Source organism: Gallinula chloropus (assembly GCF_964237585.1).
Source record: "Gallinula chloropus genome assembly, chromosome: 4".
Lineage (NCBI taxonomy): Eukaryota > Metazoa > Chordata > Aves > Gruiformes > Rallidae > Gallinula > Gallinula chloropus.
Window position 1 is genome coordinate 46387828 of NC_140088.1, and position 19649 is coordinate 46407476.

The window sequence follows — 19649 nt, forward strand, 5'->3', positions numbered from 1 at the left end:
GCAACATCTATACTCTTGTCTCTCACCAGGAGTGAGCTATTGCCAGCAGCTTTCCTGAAACTGCAGGGATGCAGAGGAATGCCTCATCTGTTACCTTCAGTGTGCAGAAAGCCACTGGAGACTGATGAATGCGTAGGATAATGTCTTCACAACACCTTAGCTTCTGCATCTTTTCCCAAACTAACTGACAACAAACCTCCTGCAAGTGTTCCAAACAAAAACAAAATTTGGTTAGCTATCCTAAGGACGTAAGTAAGGGTTTTTTTCCCCCTATGATAACAGTTGCATGTGTCAGCTGTGTCTCACGTAAGAGCAATCTCTGATATACTCTAGAAAAATGTGCTGGAGAATACCTCACTGGCAAGGATAGAATTTTTATTTTATTTATCTACCTCTAAGAGCCCTTGTATTGGATTCATTGAATTATATATGTCTGTTCAGTATGTTTTTATGGTGGAAAACATGCTCATACTAAAGGATATATCTATTGTGGTGGTTTAACTAAATTCATACAAAGTAGTACAGCTCTGTAGTACTGACTGGTCTGTAGTAAGGGGTGGCAATCATGTAGATTTTTCAGCAGATGGTATAGTACAATCCCCAGACAGCTAGGGGAAAGTTCTAGCTTTTTACTTTACTGCCAGAGGAAAGCTCTAGTACAACTTCTATCCCATGGTCTTTGGAGGAATGATACATATTTTGCCACTGGCAGCATAGGTTACAATAGGTGATTTAATTAACTTCTGTCAAGTAAATAACATGTATACCTAAAGATAGGTACTGCTAGTCACAGGCTGGAATATTGGACTGACTGAATTTAGGAGGATAGAAAAAAGAGATCACTGTGGTAGAAAACTTGAAACTAGAGCATTCTACAGGAGCTGAATGATGCCATTGTGAAGCTTACCCATAATTCAGAGGGAATAGTGGAAGTGGAAAAAAAAATGAAAGCCTTATAAATTTGAATCTTTTATCACATGGAGTGAGCCTGTTGGCATACGTGCCACATCAGGCCTTGAATGGACGTTTAAGCATCTCTAAAAAGCTGTCTCCAGTAAGATTAAGACTGTAAGTTTTATAACCTTGATGGAAAAAAAGCAACCGGTGTCACTGATGCAGGTTTGTTGTGTGAGAACGGGGACGGAGGGGCTGAAATACAAACTTAACAAAACGCCTCTGTAAGGGGTATGCAATTTACCCCTGGATTGGCTCTAGCTCGCCAATAGCACCTGATGTCTTTTTTTAAGAGAGACAAGCGTAGAGGGAGGCATCGGGGATAACCAAACCAGTCCGATGACGGATTTTGGGGGACGCCGGTGCCGCAGTCCCTCTCAGGGGAGCCCGTGCAGATTTTCGCACCCACTGCCGGTGCGCGCTCTGCGAAAGCAACGAGGATGAGCGGAGCTGACTGAGTTCCCCTTCACCGAGGGGGTGGGGGAAACCTCGGGCTCCGAGCCCGCCCTTCGCCACCCCGTTGCCGCCTCTCCCTGCCAGGCTGCTGTCGGCGTCATTCCCTCGGCCTCCGCTGCGCGGCGGGCCTTCCGTTACTAGAGCAACGGCGGCGCCGGGGGCTGCGGGCCGGGGCGGGTCGAGCTGGGCCGGGGCGGGCCAGGCCTCGCCGCTGGGTTCCCGCCCCCCGCCGCCACTGCCGCCGCCCTGCAACTGGCGCGCTGGCAGGCTGCCGTCCGCCAAGATGGTTCACCATTCGGGCTCCATCCAGTCCTTTAGGCAGCAGAAAGGTCAGTAGAAACCCTCCTCTCCCTGCGACAGCCACCGGGGTAGCCTCGGCGCTGCTACCCGCCGTGCAGGTGCCCGAGAGGGACCCGCGTACGCAAGCCCGCTGCAGCGGGTGCGGATCCCCGCGCAAGTAACGCCCCGGGGGGTGCCAGATGCATCGCGTGTGCATGCCTACACACGTGTCTGCGGGTCTCCGCATCCGCATCAGTCTGGGCTGCGCTCCCAGCGGGTGTTGATGCCTTCGGATGTGGTACTGTTTTTTCGAGTAATGAGGCTGCAGCCCCCGAGGAGGACGCTCGGCGGGACAAGCCGGGCCCCAGCGGCTGGCGGGACCCCTGCCAGACCCGACCCAGGCACGGCCACTGCCCGCCGCGGGAAAGTTTTTCTTCCCGAGAAGCGGTGCTGGCTTGTTGGTTCCAGCTGTTGTGCGGGTGACTTTACAGATGCGGACAGGTAGTTCACCGTCTGGAGTTCGCTGCTGTTGTTTCTGGCAGTGTCTGGCTGTAAGAGTCTTTTCAGCCAAGACACACCTTCAGAAGGAATAATAGCTGTAGCTGCGAGGGTGGCTCTGGCATGGCAAGTGTGAATGCTGCCTTGGCTCCCGCCTGGCTGCTTGGGGTTTGCCATTGCAAACCAAAAGCTCTTGCTTGTCAATACATGCAAAGGTAAATTTCCAGTTATGTTTACAGTAACTATAAAACCCTTACTGTGCTTGTGATAGAAGAAAGGTAATTAAAAAAAAAGACACGGATCTCCTGGAGAGAGCCCAGCAGAGGCTACGAAGGTGAGTAAGGGCCTGGAGCATCTCCCATACAAGGAAAGACTGAGTCAGCTGGGGCTGCTCAGCCTTGAGAAAAGAAGACTAAGGGGGAATCTTATTAATGTTTATAAATATCTGGACACAGGGGGAAAATGGCCAGCCCCTTTTCAGTGGTCTGTGGGGACAGGACAAGGGGCAATGGCTGCAAGTTGGAGCACAGGAAGTTCCACACCAACATGTGGAAGAACTTTTTCACAATGAGGGTGAGGGAGCCCTGGGACAGGCTGCCTAGGGGAGTGTGGAGTCTACATCTCTGGAGAAATTCCAGACCCATCTGGACACCTATGTGTGCAATATGAGCTAGGGAGCCTGCTTTGGCAGGGGGGTTGGACTCAATGATCTCTCCAGGTCCCTTCCAACCTCTGTGATTCTTGATTCTGTGATTCTGTAATTTCCACAATGAACTTTGTTTATTTTATTCTTGATCCCGGTACTGGTATTTTTTCTATTTTTTTTTTTTATTTCTAATTCTGTTGACAGATAAGATGAAACCAAGATTTCTTTCATTGCAAGTATCCCTTTGCACTTGTCCTATTTGGTTGTTAACAAACTTTATTTTTTTCTTAGAGTGCAATATGCCATAAATTATGATTTAATATGGTTTATTTCATACATAAATCATGAGTTCACTTATTGGATTTTGCCTCATTCAGGTTCTTCTCTTTTAATGGTTAGTGGCAAATAAATAATTCAAAGCACTTATTCTGTTCTGGTAATTCCATAATAAATTTAGTTCCTTGCTGTAGAGGCTTTGCTCTTGCGGTTGTGTGCAGTAATCAGAGGTGCTATTTCAAACTGTAAAATGTGTAGTTTAGTGAGGTTCAAAGATAGGCAGTATAAAAAAAAAAATCATTTTTTCAAACTGTCATAGGTATGTTTATAAAAGTGCTATGTGAGTTGGACTGGCAATGTTAATCTTTAGTTATTCATAAGAAAGCAATGATTAGCAAGTTCCAGAGTACTTCTCAAGGCCCTTCAGGAGTGATTCAAAAGTTCTGTGATAATATAAAAAAAAACCCCAAACCTAAACCAACCAAAACCTAACTTAATTATGTTCAAGTTCAGGTGTGAAATTTAGTTGTTTGAAACCAAGCTACACTATGTGATGTATGAAATTATTTGTATGTGGTAGTCATAAAACTTTGTAGTAACCTAGTGGATTTTGTCAGTTACTTATTGAGAAGTAGATTGTTGTCCTCTCCTCTTTATTCCTGAAGAAATCCTGATTGAGGTGCCAGTCGTAAGGCTTTGGGAAAGAGAGGATGCTGTTCTGGAGCCTGTACAGCATTGACTGGTATGCATATCGCTTCCTGAACGTCTCGTATAGAGTGTGATGTGTGTTAAATACACCTGAATGAGTTCGGTCTCTGGGTGTTTTCTCAACCTACATCTTTGGAGGATGGGGGAGAATGGCATTAAATCTTGGGCAAAAGGCTACAGAGAAACTAATCAACAATAAATCATAATCAAGAACTCGTCATCTAATCGTGAGGTATTTAAAAGAAGCTGAGTATCTGATGTGCTCAAATTCACAGGCACTGATGTCTTAGCAGCAGTGAGCATTGTGTCATTTTGTGTAGATTGTTGGAATTTTGTGTTCTCCTTCTTTAAGATTTCAGTTTATGTCATTTCTATCTTACTGTAACTGAGATTCTGGCTAAATGCAGTTTATTTTCTAGCTGCTAACAAAAGTGTGCCCTAAATTCCTTTTTTTTTTTTTTTACAGAATCAGTGGTAATCCTTATGAAATGGCCAACTGCCCATCACAGCTGTGCCTTGTATGCTTCACTTGCATTAAGACCAAGCTTCATTTCTTTGGGGGGATTGGAAGGGAATTATTTTTATGTGGATTCTAAATCATACAGGAAAGACATAAATCAGGTAATAGTTCCTGAAAACAAATGGAAATTAGTTTTAATGTATTTAGAAACAGAACCTGTTCCTATTGACAGGTAATGTAACGTTCAAACTCATTGCTGAAGAGAGGCAACTTTTAAGATGGGAGGTAGAATAAGAACTTTGTTTCCTTATGTAGGCCAAGCGCTTTGTTCTAGCTGAGAAGACAAGGAGTGGTTTTGGTACCTAAACTGTCTTTACAAGGCTTAAAGGAATAGGACCAGGTTCTCCAGTCTCTTCAGTGTCTAGGAATTTTCAACAAGGAGGAGAAAAGGGGGGAGGGGAAAGCTTTTATATCCCAAGGACTTGTCTCTGGTTAGATTTAGTGGTGGTGTTTTGTTTTTTCTTTCATTTTCCCTTCTTGACAGAGTGAGGAGGTGTTCACAGTAGGAAGCTGCCATTATAGTGTGCAGTCATGGTTTTGTCTTGCTCTTTGTTCATTTTGTGTATGCAGAGTGAAACCCTCAGTTTCAAAAGCTGCAGCAGAGCTCAATGTGGTGTTATAAAAAGATGCAGAGTGCTTTGGAGGAAAAAAAAAAAAGAATCTCATTCTTCTTCACCCCCACAACTTTTGTTCTTCCACTTGTATCCGAAGGTACGCGTATCAAAAAGAGCAGTGTCTTAGAGGTAGGCTAATCTGTGTCTCTGCACAGATCTGTTTAGCCATCTGTATAGTATTTTATGGCTCTTTTTAACTGCTGCTGTAACAGAAACTGCTTTTTCTGAAATTACTTTGCTGAGTAATATTCTCAAAGATAAAAATTGTATTATTAAATATAGAACTTAAAACTTCTTAACTCTTAAAAATGTTATGCAGCCTATGGCCTCTGAAGAATTATGTCAGAAGAAAAGGAAAAATTGTTTCTTATTTACTACTTTTGTCCCAACCTTCCTTTAGAAAATAAAGATCTCCATTCTTGGACATATTTAAAACTGATAAGTAATGAAGAGTTATTCAGGAAGGAGAAATAAAAAGAAGTTAATGTCACTGAGAGCAAAATCATCTCCCGAGAAGATTTCTATCTTAATAATTCCAGGGAAAGATAGCTCATTAGGATTTGGTATTTGATCTCAATCACAACTAAATAACAGGGCATAAAATATAATTTATTTACCAGTCCTGTAATGGGTACAGGACTGGTGCAAAGCAATTGCTTGTTTTGTTAGGGAGCTCTGTTGAAAAAAAAAATCCTTTGGAAGGAAAAGTAACCTAATTTGTAAGAGGCTTTTCTTTTAACAGACACTTGATGGTGAGTGGGTTTGAAGGTTTCTGGTCTGACAGAAGGTAAAATCTGAGTTTCGAGTGCAGGTAACTAGGACTTTAGTCCTGCTACTCGGACTGCAATTTTCTGCATGCTCTGCTGGGTGCTCTTATTGACTATTGCTATTTTTTTTAATTCCCCATCAAAGCTTCTTAATGAAAGAGTCCAAGGCTGGGAAAAAGAAACACTGTTCATGCTTTAAAATTGAGCTGCTTTTAGCATGGTGCATGAGATTTAGGAACATGGACTGCCGATTAAAATCCAATGGCTAACTTGGAGTTCTTCTTGTGCTTCCTGTTCAACACATGTAATGGGGCAGTTTGATAACACATTAGGTCTGTGATGAGATTGCTGATTCAGCTTCTCAAGGGATTTACCCTAAAACTGCATGACTTCTGAACAAGTCAAGTATCTCCATAAAAGACCTATTCTCTAGATCTCAGCTTCTGGTAAGTGCCAAATGTTTTGTTTCACTTGATGTATCAGCCATCTGAAGTTCTAGCATGGGATTCAGAGTTGGGTTGAGAATATCTGCAAAGCTACAGTCCTCCTCCCTTCATGGGGCCACTTCATTAACTGGTCTTAAACTGCCTTGCGCTGCTTGGAGGACCACTCCTGTTGTGGACTACAGTCTTTTTTGTTATTGTAGTTTGTACTGATTTCAAGATCTGAATGACCTGCATTCTTTATGAAACAACTTGTGAGTTTCATTTGTATTTAACCTGTGAATTTAAACAAGGCTTCGTAAATATCACATTTTCTATATTGCTCCAGAGTTTTCAGTATTCAGAAAGTTGTAATTAAGATTCTCGTGGAGAATTCTCCAAGGGTGCTTGATACTTCAGTTGCACCAGTGGATCTGGTAAGCTTAATAATCTAAAGAGACTGTTGAAATTACTAGAAGATGTGGTTCTGTCACGCAAAAAATTTATGAGAGATTGTAACTCTTCACTGTTGCTCTCCAGAGCAGAAAGGCCAGGCTTCCATGTCAGCGTAAGGAAAGGAATTTTTAGAGCTAAGCTCTTTCATTAGCATTCCAAGGAGCACTAACACATACAGAAAATTTCGAAGCTCTCCTCATCTTGACTCTGAAAGCTGAGAGCAATGCAGCTATTAATACACTTCCTTAAAATGATACCATATTTGAACAGTGCCATTTGTAATGCTCTTTTAGGGCACTGAAAAGCAAGAGACAATTTTGAATGAGGCTATATCAGCTCTTAGTTTTGTTGCCTGGAAAAGCTGCACGACTGAAGATCAGTCGTGCAGTCGTTCTGAGTCAGTCACCTCAGAAGGGTCCATAATACATGTTTTTATTCCAGATTATACTGTTGTGGGTTGTAACTGCAATAAAATAAACAGCTTCTTTGAAAATAATCATTAAATATAACATATTAAACCTTACATTATGCAGGTGCATGAGTGCTATAGAAACAAGTATTGTTTTGGGTTGGGTTCTTTTTCCCACTGAATGAATATTTCAAATGAGAAAGCTAAGAAAAGCAGAAGTTTTTGGTGTGTTGCATAACTGGTAGAGCTGATGATGCTATGGTAAGATGTCTGGGCATTAGCTTTCTATGTTCTGTTTTAAGTAGAGCTTGATATAGTCTTATCTGTGGAAAAAACCTTGTACCTATTCCGAAGCTTTTAAAAACTTCCTCAGTAAGGAACAGGCAACCCCCGCCAATGCTTTTCTTTAGGACTCTTGTTTTACCATTTATATTTCATTGAGTATTACCAGTTCTGCCTTCTTATTCTGGTTGGTTTATTCTGCTTTTTATCAGTTTTGAGATCTGCTAAATGAGACAGATAAATGAAACAACTCAGTATAAATCCTGTTGAATATTTATAATAGTAGTTTAAATAGGCCAGATCTTGTTAAAAAGTTTTGCAAAAAAATTAGCAGTAGTCAATATATTTTATGATTAAGGGTGTTTCATAGCTCCAACAACCATGAGAAACAGAAACATTATCTGAACTATGAGGACCAGGAGTCCTGTGTTCCAAGCAATGCAGCTAGCTAGATGGTAACTGGAGATGTAATGATGCCCCACCCTCCCCCCCACCCCCAAAAAAAGTGACTAAAAAAAATAGCTATTTTTATTTTAGACACACTGTAATAGCAGAAATTAATATGCTAAATTCATAGGCTTGCTGAGTGAGGACGATGAAGATCTCTTGTTTTCTGCTTGGGCCTGTCAAAGCTGAAGACGGTGTCTGTGGACACACAGTGAGGCTTTTAGAAGGCATCATACATGAGGTTACCGAGGTTACAAATCTTAAATTCCGTTTACCAAGCTTGTTTTAGAATTAGTTCTGTTCTATGTATCCTAAAGCATATATTACAGTGGATTATTTATCAGAGACAAGTGTAACTCAAAACCAAGCTACACTTTACAGCAATATGTTTTAACAACTCTGAGTCTCAATGAATGAAAATTCATCACTGTTTTCTCAGAATGAGATTCTGAGTCTGCCTCAATTTGGGTTATCATCTGGCTTGTGAGGGCTTGAAGCCAGTGCAATTACTTAAGTGAGGAATTGTTCATTTGTCTGACTGGTGAGGTCACAGTTTAATTTGCAATCCATTTGACTATTTTAAATGGGGATTTGAAGAAACTGGTATCTTAGTTATCCTTTTGGGTCATCTCCAATATACAAATACAAGGAAAATAGTAACATTTATGATGTAATTGTTTGATCTGCTTAAAGTTAGGGTCTCTTGAGCCAAAAAAAAAGAAATCATGAAAGCATGCTGAATTAGATTCCATCTCTGCAGCTCAGGAAAAGAAAGTGTCATTTGAAGAGCATCCTGTGTGAAGAGTATTTGCAGAAATCCCTCTTGAACAACAGATTGCCACTGTTCATATGGTTTTTTTTAGTTTCTTTAGTAACAACATAGGACAAGAAGATACATGGATTTCCTTGCTTCTTGGCTGTGATTCTTAGTAGATTTCTCTTTAGCAATGGTACCTCAGAAGAATACACAAACAAAGGAAACCAGAGCTCTCCAATCTGCATTGAAAAATTCATAAGTACATGGCAGTTAGTGAAGAGCTGTCACTAGTCATGTATGCTCCAGATAGCTGTTGTGATGATGGCAGGCTTTGGAGCTAGAGAATGTTAAAAATGTCATACTCTGTTCATCGCTTTTCTGATTCAGTAGAATTACTCTTGCTCAAAAAATGCCTTACTCCTTACCATTTGTTAGTTTAGTAACTTCACCAGTAGTATGCCTTTCTAAGCCAGAAGGTCTTTTCTATATAGTATTTGCATCCTGTTATCTTTCTGCTTCATTAAATTGGAGGATTTAGTACTTTGAATGAATTAATTTTCCTGGAATGTTAACCAAATTTTTAGGAGGAGGAATTTAAAAAAAAAAAGTCCGTTTTTATCTTCTGGCTATTTTGCAGCAGTTCTTTAGCTTCCTTTTCTGTGGGGCTGTTCTAAAAGTAACTTAATAGTATGCAAAAATGGCAACAGAAGAGCAGAGAGGATCAAACAGTGAAACTGCTAGGAGAAGCACACAATCCTAAGAATTTCCAAAATTTATGAATGAGCAGAGAGATGACAGGGAGGAATATTTAAAGGACAAAAAAAAAATATGGAAAAATGGGTATTGATCATAGAATCATAGGGGTTGGAAGGGACCTCGAGATATCATTGGGTCCAAACCCCCTGCCAAAGCAGGCTCCCTAGCTCATATTGCACAGATAGGCATCCAGACGGGTCTTGAATATCTCCAGAGATGGAGACTCCACCACCTCCCTGGGCAGCCTATTCTAGGGCTCTGTCGCCCTCACTATGAAAAAGTTCTTCCGCGTGTTGGTGCGGAACTTTGTATGCTCCAATTTGCAGCCATTGCCCCTTGCCCTGTCTCCACAGAGCACTGAAAAGGGGCTGGCCATTTCCCCCTGCATCCCATATTTAAGAGAATTATAAACATTAATAAGGTCCCCCGTTAGTCTTCTTTTCTCTAGGCTGAACAGCCTCAGCTCACTCAGCCTTTCCTCATAGGGGAGATGTTCCAGGCCATCTTTGTAGCCCTTCTCTGGACTCTCTCCAGGAGATCCCTACCCTTTTTAAACCAAGGAGCCCAGAACTGGACACAATACTCCAGATGGGGCCTGACCAGGGTAGAGTAGAGGGGGAGGATCACCTCCTTTCACTTGCTGGTCATACTCCTCCTGATCCACCCCAGGATCCCATTGGCGCTCTTAGCCACCAGGGCACACTACTGGCTCATAGCCAACCTGTCATCTACCAGGACCCCCAGGTCCTTTTCCACAGAGCTCTTCTCCAGCAGGTCATCCCCCAGCCTGTACTGATACGAACGGTTATTCCTTCCCAGGTGCAAGACTCTAGACTTGCTTTTGTTGAACCTCATCTGGTTTCTCCCTGCCCAGCTGTCCAGCCTGTCCAGGTCTCGCTGAATGGCAACGCAGTGTTCCTGCATGTCAGCCACTCCTCCCAGCTTTGTATCATTGGTCTACTTGCTGAGGGTGGACACTATTCCCTCATCAAGGTTGTCAGTGAAGATATTAAACAGGACTGGACCCAACACTGAGCCCTGGGGAACACTGCTAGTCACAGGTCTCCAGTCAGATTCTGCTCCACTCATCATCACCCTCTGTGCTTGCTCTGACCGCCAATTCTCAACCCACCTCACTCAGCTCTCTCAGCTTTGCTATCAGTATGCCATGGGAGACAGTATCGAAAGCCTTGCTGAAGTCAAGGTAGATGACATCCACTGCTCTCCCTCCATCTACCCAGCCAGTGATGGATCATAGAAGGCTATGAGATTGGTCGAGCACGATCTGCCTTTGATGAATCCATGCTGACTACAGATGTTGCAGAGACACAGAAATTGTAGGTGGGTAGACAGATAAAATACCAGGTAGTAAAAGCAGATTGAGCATATTGAACAGTTGTCTTTGTGTAAGCAGTGCTCCTGAGCTGGTTATGCTGAGGTAGAGCTGTACACTGGGGTTTGCAAATAACTCAACAGAACCCTCTTGTCGCAGGTGGGATAGATCAGAGGGATGCACTTCACTCTTAAGAGAGACGCAATAGTATGTTTATTGATATAAACAAAAGGGTGTAACGGTGTTTGGTAATAAACATGACAATAATTAAGATTCTATGGTAAGGTACTCTCGATTAGCTAGTGCATAGAGAAAAGGGTCAGATGAATCTATCAGGGAGACCCTCCCGTTGAGTCACGAGGTTCAGAAAGAATCCCCTTGCTTTCTAAACTCCTGCTCAGAGAGGAGCCTAGGTGCAGCTGGATTCAGTCTTAGTCCCAGACTTGGTAAGTGGTTTATGTCTAAAGGATTATATATACAATCAATCCTTTCTATTTCTTAGCTAAGATCAGAAATGTTAGTGCACTTATTCTCAACTCACTTACTGAGGATCTGTTGCGGATCTGTTGCGGCAAGGATTCTCTCGACCTCGAGGAGTAACCTTGACAGGCGTCCCTTTCAAGGGGAGATCCTGACGTGCAGCCAGCTGTCGTCTCAGGAGAGCTCAAAGGGCTCTTGGACTGCTCACTATTGATAGAATGATTGGCTCATAGTCATATTTACATACCACCCGTATATGCCAGTGGACACTGACCAGTTTGATGGACACATTAGCATGGATAACCCTTGGCTATTGTGTTGTTATCTGTCTTCCTGAACTGTGAGATGGATGCAGGAATCACAATCAGCACCAATGGTTATCAATCAATCCATGTAAACAGGATAAACAGGAAAACATGGGGCCAACAGGGGAAGCATACCGTCACACCTCTTCACATAAAGCCATGTCAGCAGGGCTGCCTTCAGCATGGAGTATTGATTTCAAAGTCATTTGCTGAAAGAAAAGGGGACAAAACAGCTTAGAGACAGATGGTATTCACGTTTCAAAGAAGGTGATGCTGCCAGCGTGTGAGAAATAGCGCATGTAAGTGTGCAAAGAGCCAAACACATCTGAAGGAAACAGGTCCCACCCTGAAGGCAAATTCTGTACATCTGAATGTTCTGCAGCGGCTGGATCTTTCATCTGAGGGGAAAAAATGTAAGGTACACATTACCATTTCCTCTCACATAAAGTGCTTCTGATTTGTATTGGCGTCATACCCAGAATTGAATTGTGGTAAAATGTATTGATGGATTTTGAATAGTTGAAAGGCCTAGGGAGCGTAAATTCCTCTTGAACTGGAAACTTCCATTTTGTTGATACATTTAATCACTGATATGAGAGATACATATTATTATTTTTATTTATTTTCAAAATTTACTTTTGATCTATATATACACTAAGCATTCATTAAGCACTTGTACATCTATGAAGGCTGATCCTGTGCAGAGGAAGGCTGTCATTTCAAAGCTGTTCAGCTGAAATGACACCAAACACTGTTAAACCTGATGGGCTTTGAATCATGTGCAGTCAGAGTTTTGAAAGATTTTCAAAGACACAGGCAAGTACTCTGGCAGTAGTAGCACTTGGAACCCTATCAGTGCAGTAATTGTTAGGAGTTACGCACCTGATGCTGTTGGTGTGGTGTTGGAATTCAGCGTATACCGATACTTTAAGAAGTGGACCCTAAATATCTGAAACTTTTTTTAACCAAGTCTGTTCATCAGAAAAATAAATTATTTCTTAAAATTATTAATTTAGATCTGAATAGCTGTTCTTGGTTTGCTCCTTTATAGAAGCATTTATTACCATGTTGTTACGGCAACTGGAGTTAGACCAGAATTCTGACTTAAGCAAGCTCCAAGCTTCATTGTAAGTCATCTCACCTCCTGAGCATAATTGGTCAATAGTGTGTGTACATCATTGAAGCAATTGCAAACCAAAGAAGATATGAAAGCCATGGGACCTGACAGCAGCTCTCTGAAGCACGTGACAGGCTGAGGAATTGATGCCTAGGGGTATGGGAGACATCATAGGATGTGGGAAGAGGCTGTGTAAGACTTGTTAGGGGAGGAACCAAATCATCATGCTTTAAGATTGGCACTTTACAGTCACTACTAAACCTATGTCTAATATGAAAACCCAAGGATTTTTCAGATACAATGTTTTGTGCTGCACTTTGCATATATTAAAATATTATAAGCAGGTGCTGCTGTCTATTCAGCAACCACCAATGTGTTGTTCTCGCTGTTGTGTAGTGCCTTGGCATATGGGGTATCGTGGAAGAGGAGATTTTCAGAAGCACAAATAGTTGGTTGGGATGGATGAATAATGGGCAAGAGATTAACCATGTTGCTATTAATAATTCACACTTTTCAGAAACGTGGGACTTTGAAATTGCTGTTTTAGGAATGCAGCATCTAAATAAAATAGAAAAATGGAGTGGAAAAACAGCCTGTCATAAGAAAGCACTTATCATTACTGCTGTCCTTCCTGAAATGTGGTTGGACTCAAAGGTATTTCATGATGATTGATTTGGTAATTATCTTGGGTATACTTGAGCATAAATAAAACTTTGCCATAAAGATTTTATGGGTGTAGTCCATACAGAAGCCCTATGTACTCTCACTGTTAAAAATGAGGTTTCAGTGGATGTACCTGAGATTTTGATTTAATTTGCTTTTACGGGGTTTCTGAATATGAAATGTGTTCTGCTTCTTATTGTCATATGTAAGTTAGTTATATTGGGAGAACAGGCTAATGAGGTGAGAACAATACTTCAAATTTTGGTCCCAGTTAAAGAGAAGTTCCCTGATCTTTATCTCCTGGCCTGTCAGAGGTTTTTCCATGGCTGAGACATGAAGTAATTGCTTTTTAGGATATCACTCTGAAGTAAATCCAATGTGTTGTTAGGGACCAACCCCAACTTTCATTGTAGGAAAGGAGCATCTCCCAACTTTCTACTGGTTTTATATTGCTATTGTAGGAAATGTAGAAGTAACCATGAGATTGACTTGTATTCTATCTGAGGAATAAAGTATTCTGAAACTTGCATTCCTACGTGCTTGTACTTTTGTGAAAAGATTTTCTTCAGAAAGAAAAATAGTCTTCCTATCCTAATGACAAACCTTCAGATGTGTTTGTCAGTCTGGCCTGCATTCCATCTTGGTCACCACTTGAAACTGGGTCTGGTTCTGGAGTGTGTTATCTGAGGGGTAACGGATTTGGTTTCTAAGGTGTTAGGATTCCGGTTGTACTGAAGGGAAGTGTAGTGCCTAGCAGCCAACAGTAGTTGTGATTATCTACCAAAACAAACATTCTTTTACTGTTTTGCCTTGTATTAGACTTAATTTCCAAATCAAAGTGAATTATTAAAGCTCCTCTTCAGTTCACACGGAACTTCCCTAGAGTTTTCTGATGCTGTTGTATTTCTTGCAAGTATGTTCGTTGTTCAGGTGAAGTCTCTATCCTGTCCTGCTCTTCACATCTTGCATCGCTTCTGTATTATTATTATTAATAGCCACTAGCTCTTGGAGGATCTGAGCACAAATCAGTTTCTCTTGTTGTCACATATAAGCAAAGCAGGAAGCTGTGTGTTACCTACTAGTGCCATGATGTAATTCTGTGATGGTTTAAGCCTGGCTGGAGCTCGGACGCCCACCAAAACCTCTCTATCACTCCCATTTTCAGCTGAACAGGAGAGAAAATATATATTGAGGAATCAAGGACAGGTAGAGATCTTCCCACAATTAGTGTCACAGACAAATCAGACTCAACAGGGAATTAAAAACCCATCTAATTTATTACACAGAAACCAGAATCACATGAGAAAACCAGATACTAAAACACCAACCCCCCACCCCCCCACACCTCTCCTTCTTCATGGACTTAACTTTATTCATGATTCCCTTCTACCCCTCAGGTGGCACAAGGGGTGGGGGAATAGGGCTTTTGGTCAGTTCTTTATGAGTTACTTACTTTCTATAGCTGGAGGGATTCCTCATACTCTTCCCCTGCTCAGCGTGGGGTCCCACCTATGGGAGACAGTCCTCTAGGAACTTCTGTACTGTGAGTCCCTTCCCACGGGGCTTCAGCTCCTCTCCAGCTGCCCCAGCATGGATCCATCATGGTCTCCTCCATGGGCTGCAGGGGAATCCCTCTGGCTGGTATTTACTCTGTCGGGCCTAGGGGAAGCTTCTAGCTGCTTCCTGCGGAAGCCACCTCTGCAGCCCCCCCCACCTCCTCCACCAGAAACATGCCATGCAAAACCACAAGAAGTTTATATGTAATCTCTTGGAAATAGTTAATTTCATACCTATGGCCATCCATAGGTATTTGCTGTCAGACTTTTTTACCTAAACAGAAGGAATCCAAATTTCTTGAGAAGCTGGATTAAAGGCAAGGCAAACAGGCAAGAAATTGATGAAATAGACTATTCAGCACTCTTCTTTCCTGTTAACTTGGAATAAAGAGACACACAAATACCTTCAAAATAGGTTTGTTTTTGTTTGAACTTAGGACAGCATTTTTACCAGTGCGAAATTCTGTCTGAGGTAAACAGTCACTACTCCAATTCTGCAGTTGTTTTAAATGTTTTTGAGAATAACCTTAGGCTTCTCTGAAAGCCACGTGAGATAAGGAAAAAGAACCAATGTTTGGTATGGATGGTTAGTGGAAACAACTATCAGTAAAATTTGCATTAGGTACAAGTTCTTGACAAAATACTGTGTAAATTTCCAGGAAAATGAGAGAGATATGGGAAAAGAGAGAAACATCTGGAAACTGGATGCTTTTTAAAGATAAATATTAAAATTAGTTTGGGCTATCCGCTTACTGCATTTCAGTGCTACAGGCCTGGGGGAGACTGGCTGGAGAGCTGTCAGGCAGAGAAGGACCTGGGGGTACTGGTTGACTGCTGGCTGAATATGAGCCAGCAGTGTGCCCGGACGGCCAAGAAAGCCAATGGCATCTTGGCTTGTATCAAAAACAGTGTGGCCAGTAGGTCTGGGGAGGAGATTGTGCCCCTGTACTCGGCATTGGTGAGGCCGCACCTCGAGTGCTGCGTCCAGTTCTGGGCTCCTCACTATAAGAAGGACATTGAGGTCCTCGAGCGAGTGTAGAGAACTGCAACCAGGCTGGGGAAGAGGCTGGAAGGCAAATCATATGATGAGTGGCTGAGACAGCTAGGGATGTTTAGCCTGGAGAAGAGAAGGCTGAGGGGAGACCTTATCACCACCTACAACTACCTGAAGGGAGATTGTAGAGAGGTGGGCAATGGTCTCTTCAGCCAGGACACAGGTGGCAGGACAAGGGGAAATGGCACAAAGCTGCCCCAGGGCAGGGTCAGATTAGATGTTAGGAGAAAGTTCTTCACTAAGAGTTGTCAGGGCCTGGAACCGGCTGCCCAGGGAGGGGGTTGAGTCCCCGCCCCTTGATGTGTTCAAAAAAAGGGTAGATGAGGTTGGATGGGAATGGTTGGACTTGATGATCTTCAAAGGTCTTTTCAACCTTGTGATTCTGTGATTCATATTGTGAATATATGATGACTGTGCTTCATTAAAATGGACAGTCTTCATTATAATGCACTGAGCAGTATAGAATATTTTTTTCTTCTAAGCAGTGAATAATTTTTGTATGGTTATTTCCTTTTGTTCAGTTATTTATTATCTTCAAGGTGGGTGTTCCTGTATGCCACAAAAGTTCCAAAATTCAACCATAAAAAAAAAGCACTGGCGATATTCCTCAGAGTCTTTTATTTTTTTTAGCACATGGAACAATTAGTTCAAAGACACCAAAATCATCAGGTAAAAAAGGTAATAGAAGAAACAGTCATGTGATGCCTGTCCATGAATTAAGGGGGAAGAAAAAAAGATTATGTTTTTATAGTAATACTATATTAATGGAACAAACTCCCCCCCTAATTCCCTAAATTCTGAAGCTGTGGCTTTTTAAAATCTATTATAGAAAAAATATTAAGAAGAAATAACACTTTTTAAATGCTCCAGCTTTTAACTCTGAGCACTTTCCTTGTTCACACAGAGGCTCCCAGGAGAAATGAATTTTAAGCCATCAACTCAAAGTGCTATGCAGAGGTGAAATAACTAGCCTATCATGCTTTTAATTTTCTTTCTAGTTTTGATAATTGATTCACTTATTTCTACTGCCACTCATGCTCTTTTTACTGACATTTTATTAGGCTGGCTTGAAGGCTATGTTAATGTGACTGATGATGAAATTTCAAGAAAATTCTGACCCCATGAAAATTTGGATTTACTGCTGTAGAAGTCCTGTTTTGAGTATTTCTGACTGGTTCTGTTGGTAGTGTTAACAATTCATAACTAGGTAGCTAACAGGAGTAAAGTTACAGAAGGATTACAAAGATACCTCGCTTGGTGTCTGATAAGCTGGGAAATGCTGTGAGGAAAGTATCTTATAAAATGAAGGCTTAAAATAGTTCTTTTCTCTTTTTTCCTCTGAGTGGTCAGGTAATCTAATCTTGTAACCCCCCAGGTGGTGAGAAAAATAAGAGATAACACTAGGTAGAAATAGAGAGAATAACCAACTGAAAGTTAATGGGTATATTCTGTTACTGCTCTTGATGTCTGAAGCAGGAAATATTTGGAGTGATGAAGTAACACAGAGTGTGTTCCACTACTCCACCAAGCACAAGACTTCATTGCTACATTTCCCTCCCTAATGTGCAAATATCTGATTTTGATATTTTTTTTTTGATTAGGTAATTCTTTGTGACCAACATATTTATATAACTTATTCTTTTGTAAGAGATCCTATGTCCTTCCTCTCCTTCCATCCTAGCTTCCAGTTAGCGAAGGACAAAAGGCTTTCCAGTTTCCCTTTCAGCTTTCCAGTACTGTGGAAAACTGTGCTATTAGGAAAAAGAGTATGAGATAGATCTGTTACTTTATGCTTACCAGACTCCTGGTAAGAGGGAGAGGGTAAGTATCTGCAAAGAAGGTCAAAGCTTTGGTAGCTGCCACTCATTGCTGAATATGTGAAACCGTTTTGTCCTCTGCACTCATCTGGGGATCTTTGAGTCACACTGGGGCCTCGAAACAGCCCATTTCTAAATGGTTGAGATTATAGTTCATTTACAGCATGCTTGTTAAGCTGCCAAATGTACATTTATATTTTATATGTCCAGTATGTACATCCATACCTCAGAGAAAGGAAGCAGTGATCAGTGAAAAGATACTAGCCTCTTAAACCATCACTCCTACAATAATGATGGGGGCATTAATACACCATGAGGAAGCAAGTGACTGTCAAATTCAAACGAGCAGGGACTTTGCCCAGTTCCATAGATTTCATTAAGAATACCCTCAAAATGTATACTCTTATGAAAAATAAGCTTAAGTTTAGAGATTTTAGCCTTTCTGTTTAGGCTTTCTTAGATTAATTGGAGTATTTTCCCCTGATTTTTTCTAATTTCTTCATTTGAAATTCACTGTTTCCAGGAGGCGAAGGGCGAGAGAGGAGAAGGACAACACTCCATGTTGTTGTTGCTGCTATTTTAATTCTTTTTTAAATCCTGTTTATTAGATGATTATTTAACACAGTTTCTACTAGACCATATGTATCAATGTGGTTATGTGCTTTCTGTTCCATGCTGTTTTGCTTTGCATTCCATGCATTCATTCTTCTTGTGATGATCTAATTTGTAAAAGCAAGGTTTTCCTCACTGATTCTGGTGAAAATTCATTTTACACTTGCTGAAATTGTAAAGTATAAAAGTACTGTAGTCATTCTAAAAACCTTTTACTCTAAAAACTGATTAGCTATTAGATGAAGTTACATTTTTTTATACTACACAATAACTGTTGAGTAACCAGTTTTGTGTTTGGGGGTTTGGTTGGGTTTTTTGTTTGGTTGGTTTATTTTGGTTTTTTTAAATTGCTTACTAAACCTAGTCATCTGTATTATTGCAAGCTTTCCATGACTAATTCTGGGTGTTGCTGGATACACGAGCTTCCCAATCACAGAACCACAGAATGGTTTGGATTGGAAGGGACCTCAAAGACCATCTATTTCCCACCCTCTTACCCTGGACAGGGACACCTCCACCAGCCCAGGCTGCCCAAAGCCCCATCCAACCTGGCCTGGAACACTACCGGGTAGGGGGCAGCCACAACTTCTCTGGGCAGCCTGTGCCGGGATTTCTTCCTAATATCTAATCTAAATGGAGCATAGCCTCTCTTGGCAAGCATATGGATTTTGCACAGAGTTGCCATCTCTATTTGGAAGCTGTTTCATTGAGGATAGTGACAGCTGGAGTATTGTATGTGTAACTGCAGAACTTAGGCAACTTTTTCTGTGGCCAGATTCTCCAAAACGAGCATCCACATTTTCAATTAAAAGCTTCCAGCACTAATCAAAAGATCAGGTAAAGCTAAGATTGTAGAGAAAGGTCTTGAATTTCCATTTCTTTTAGTTTTACAAAAACTATACATTTAAAATGAGGAACTATACCTGAACTACCATACAGTAAAAACTGCATGCTCTCTATAAAGTAAATTTGCATAAATACTGTGAAAGTCAAATGTACTTCAGTGGGACCATCTGCCATGTTGACTTGCAGTATTAAACTTCAATACAGAAAGCTTTGTATTTTGGTAAGTGTAACTTCCAGTAACAGCCACTTTGAACTGGCTGAGTGTTTGACTAGCAAAGGTATGTTCCTTTCAGGCAACATCTCAATTCCTTTGTATCTTTATTTCCTTATTTCCTTTCTCTCATAGTTGGCAGAAGTTGGGAGATTCTCCTTCACTAGCAGTTTTTCACTTCTGTTATCTTTTTTTAAATGTTCATCAATCTGCTTTAAATATATATATAAAAATACCTGTTGTTTTCATTCTGCTGTACTTGCTCTATTAATTTAACTCTTTCTGCATTTATTTTTTTTGGCCCCTCCTCTTGCTGTGATGAAAATCTTCTGAAACTGTGAGAAATTAGGTCAGAAGGTGTCTCTGGAGGCATCTAGTCTAAAACTCTGCTCCAAGCAGTCCAGCTTC

General features: G+C 41.3%; 1 protein-coding gene across 2 annotated transcripts in view; it reads left to right on the forward strand.

The window, feature by feature from the left end:
• Positions 1-19649, forward strand: part of ANO3 (anoctamin 3) — a gene marked incomplete at both ends in the record, with an annotated part of 221817 nt that overhangs the window by 72877 nt on the left and 129291 nt on the right. The window contains one exon of one of the 2 annotated variants that reach the window (XM_084263700.1): positions 1694-1739. The exons of the other annotated variant lie outside the window; for it this stretch is intronic. Coding sequence (XP_084119826.1) covers positions 1694-1739 — 46 coding nt within the window. Of the gene's footprint in view, positions 1-1693; positions 1740-19649 lie in introns of those variants that run through there. 2 annotated transcript variants of the gene reach the window in all.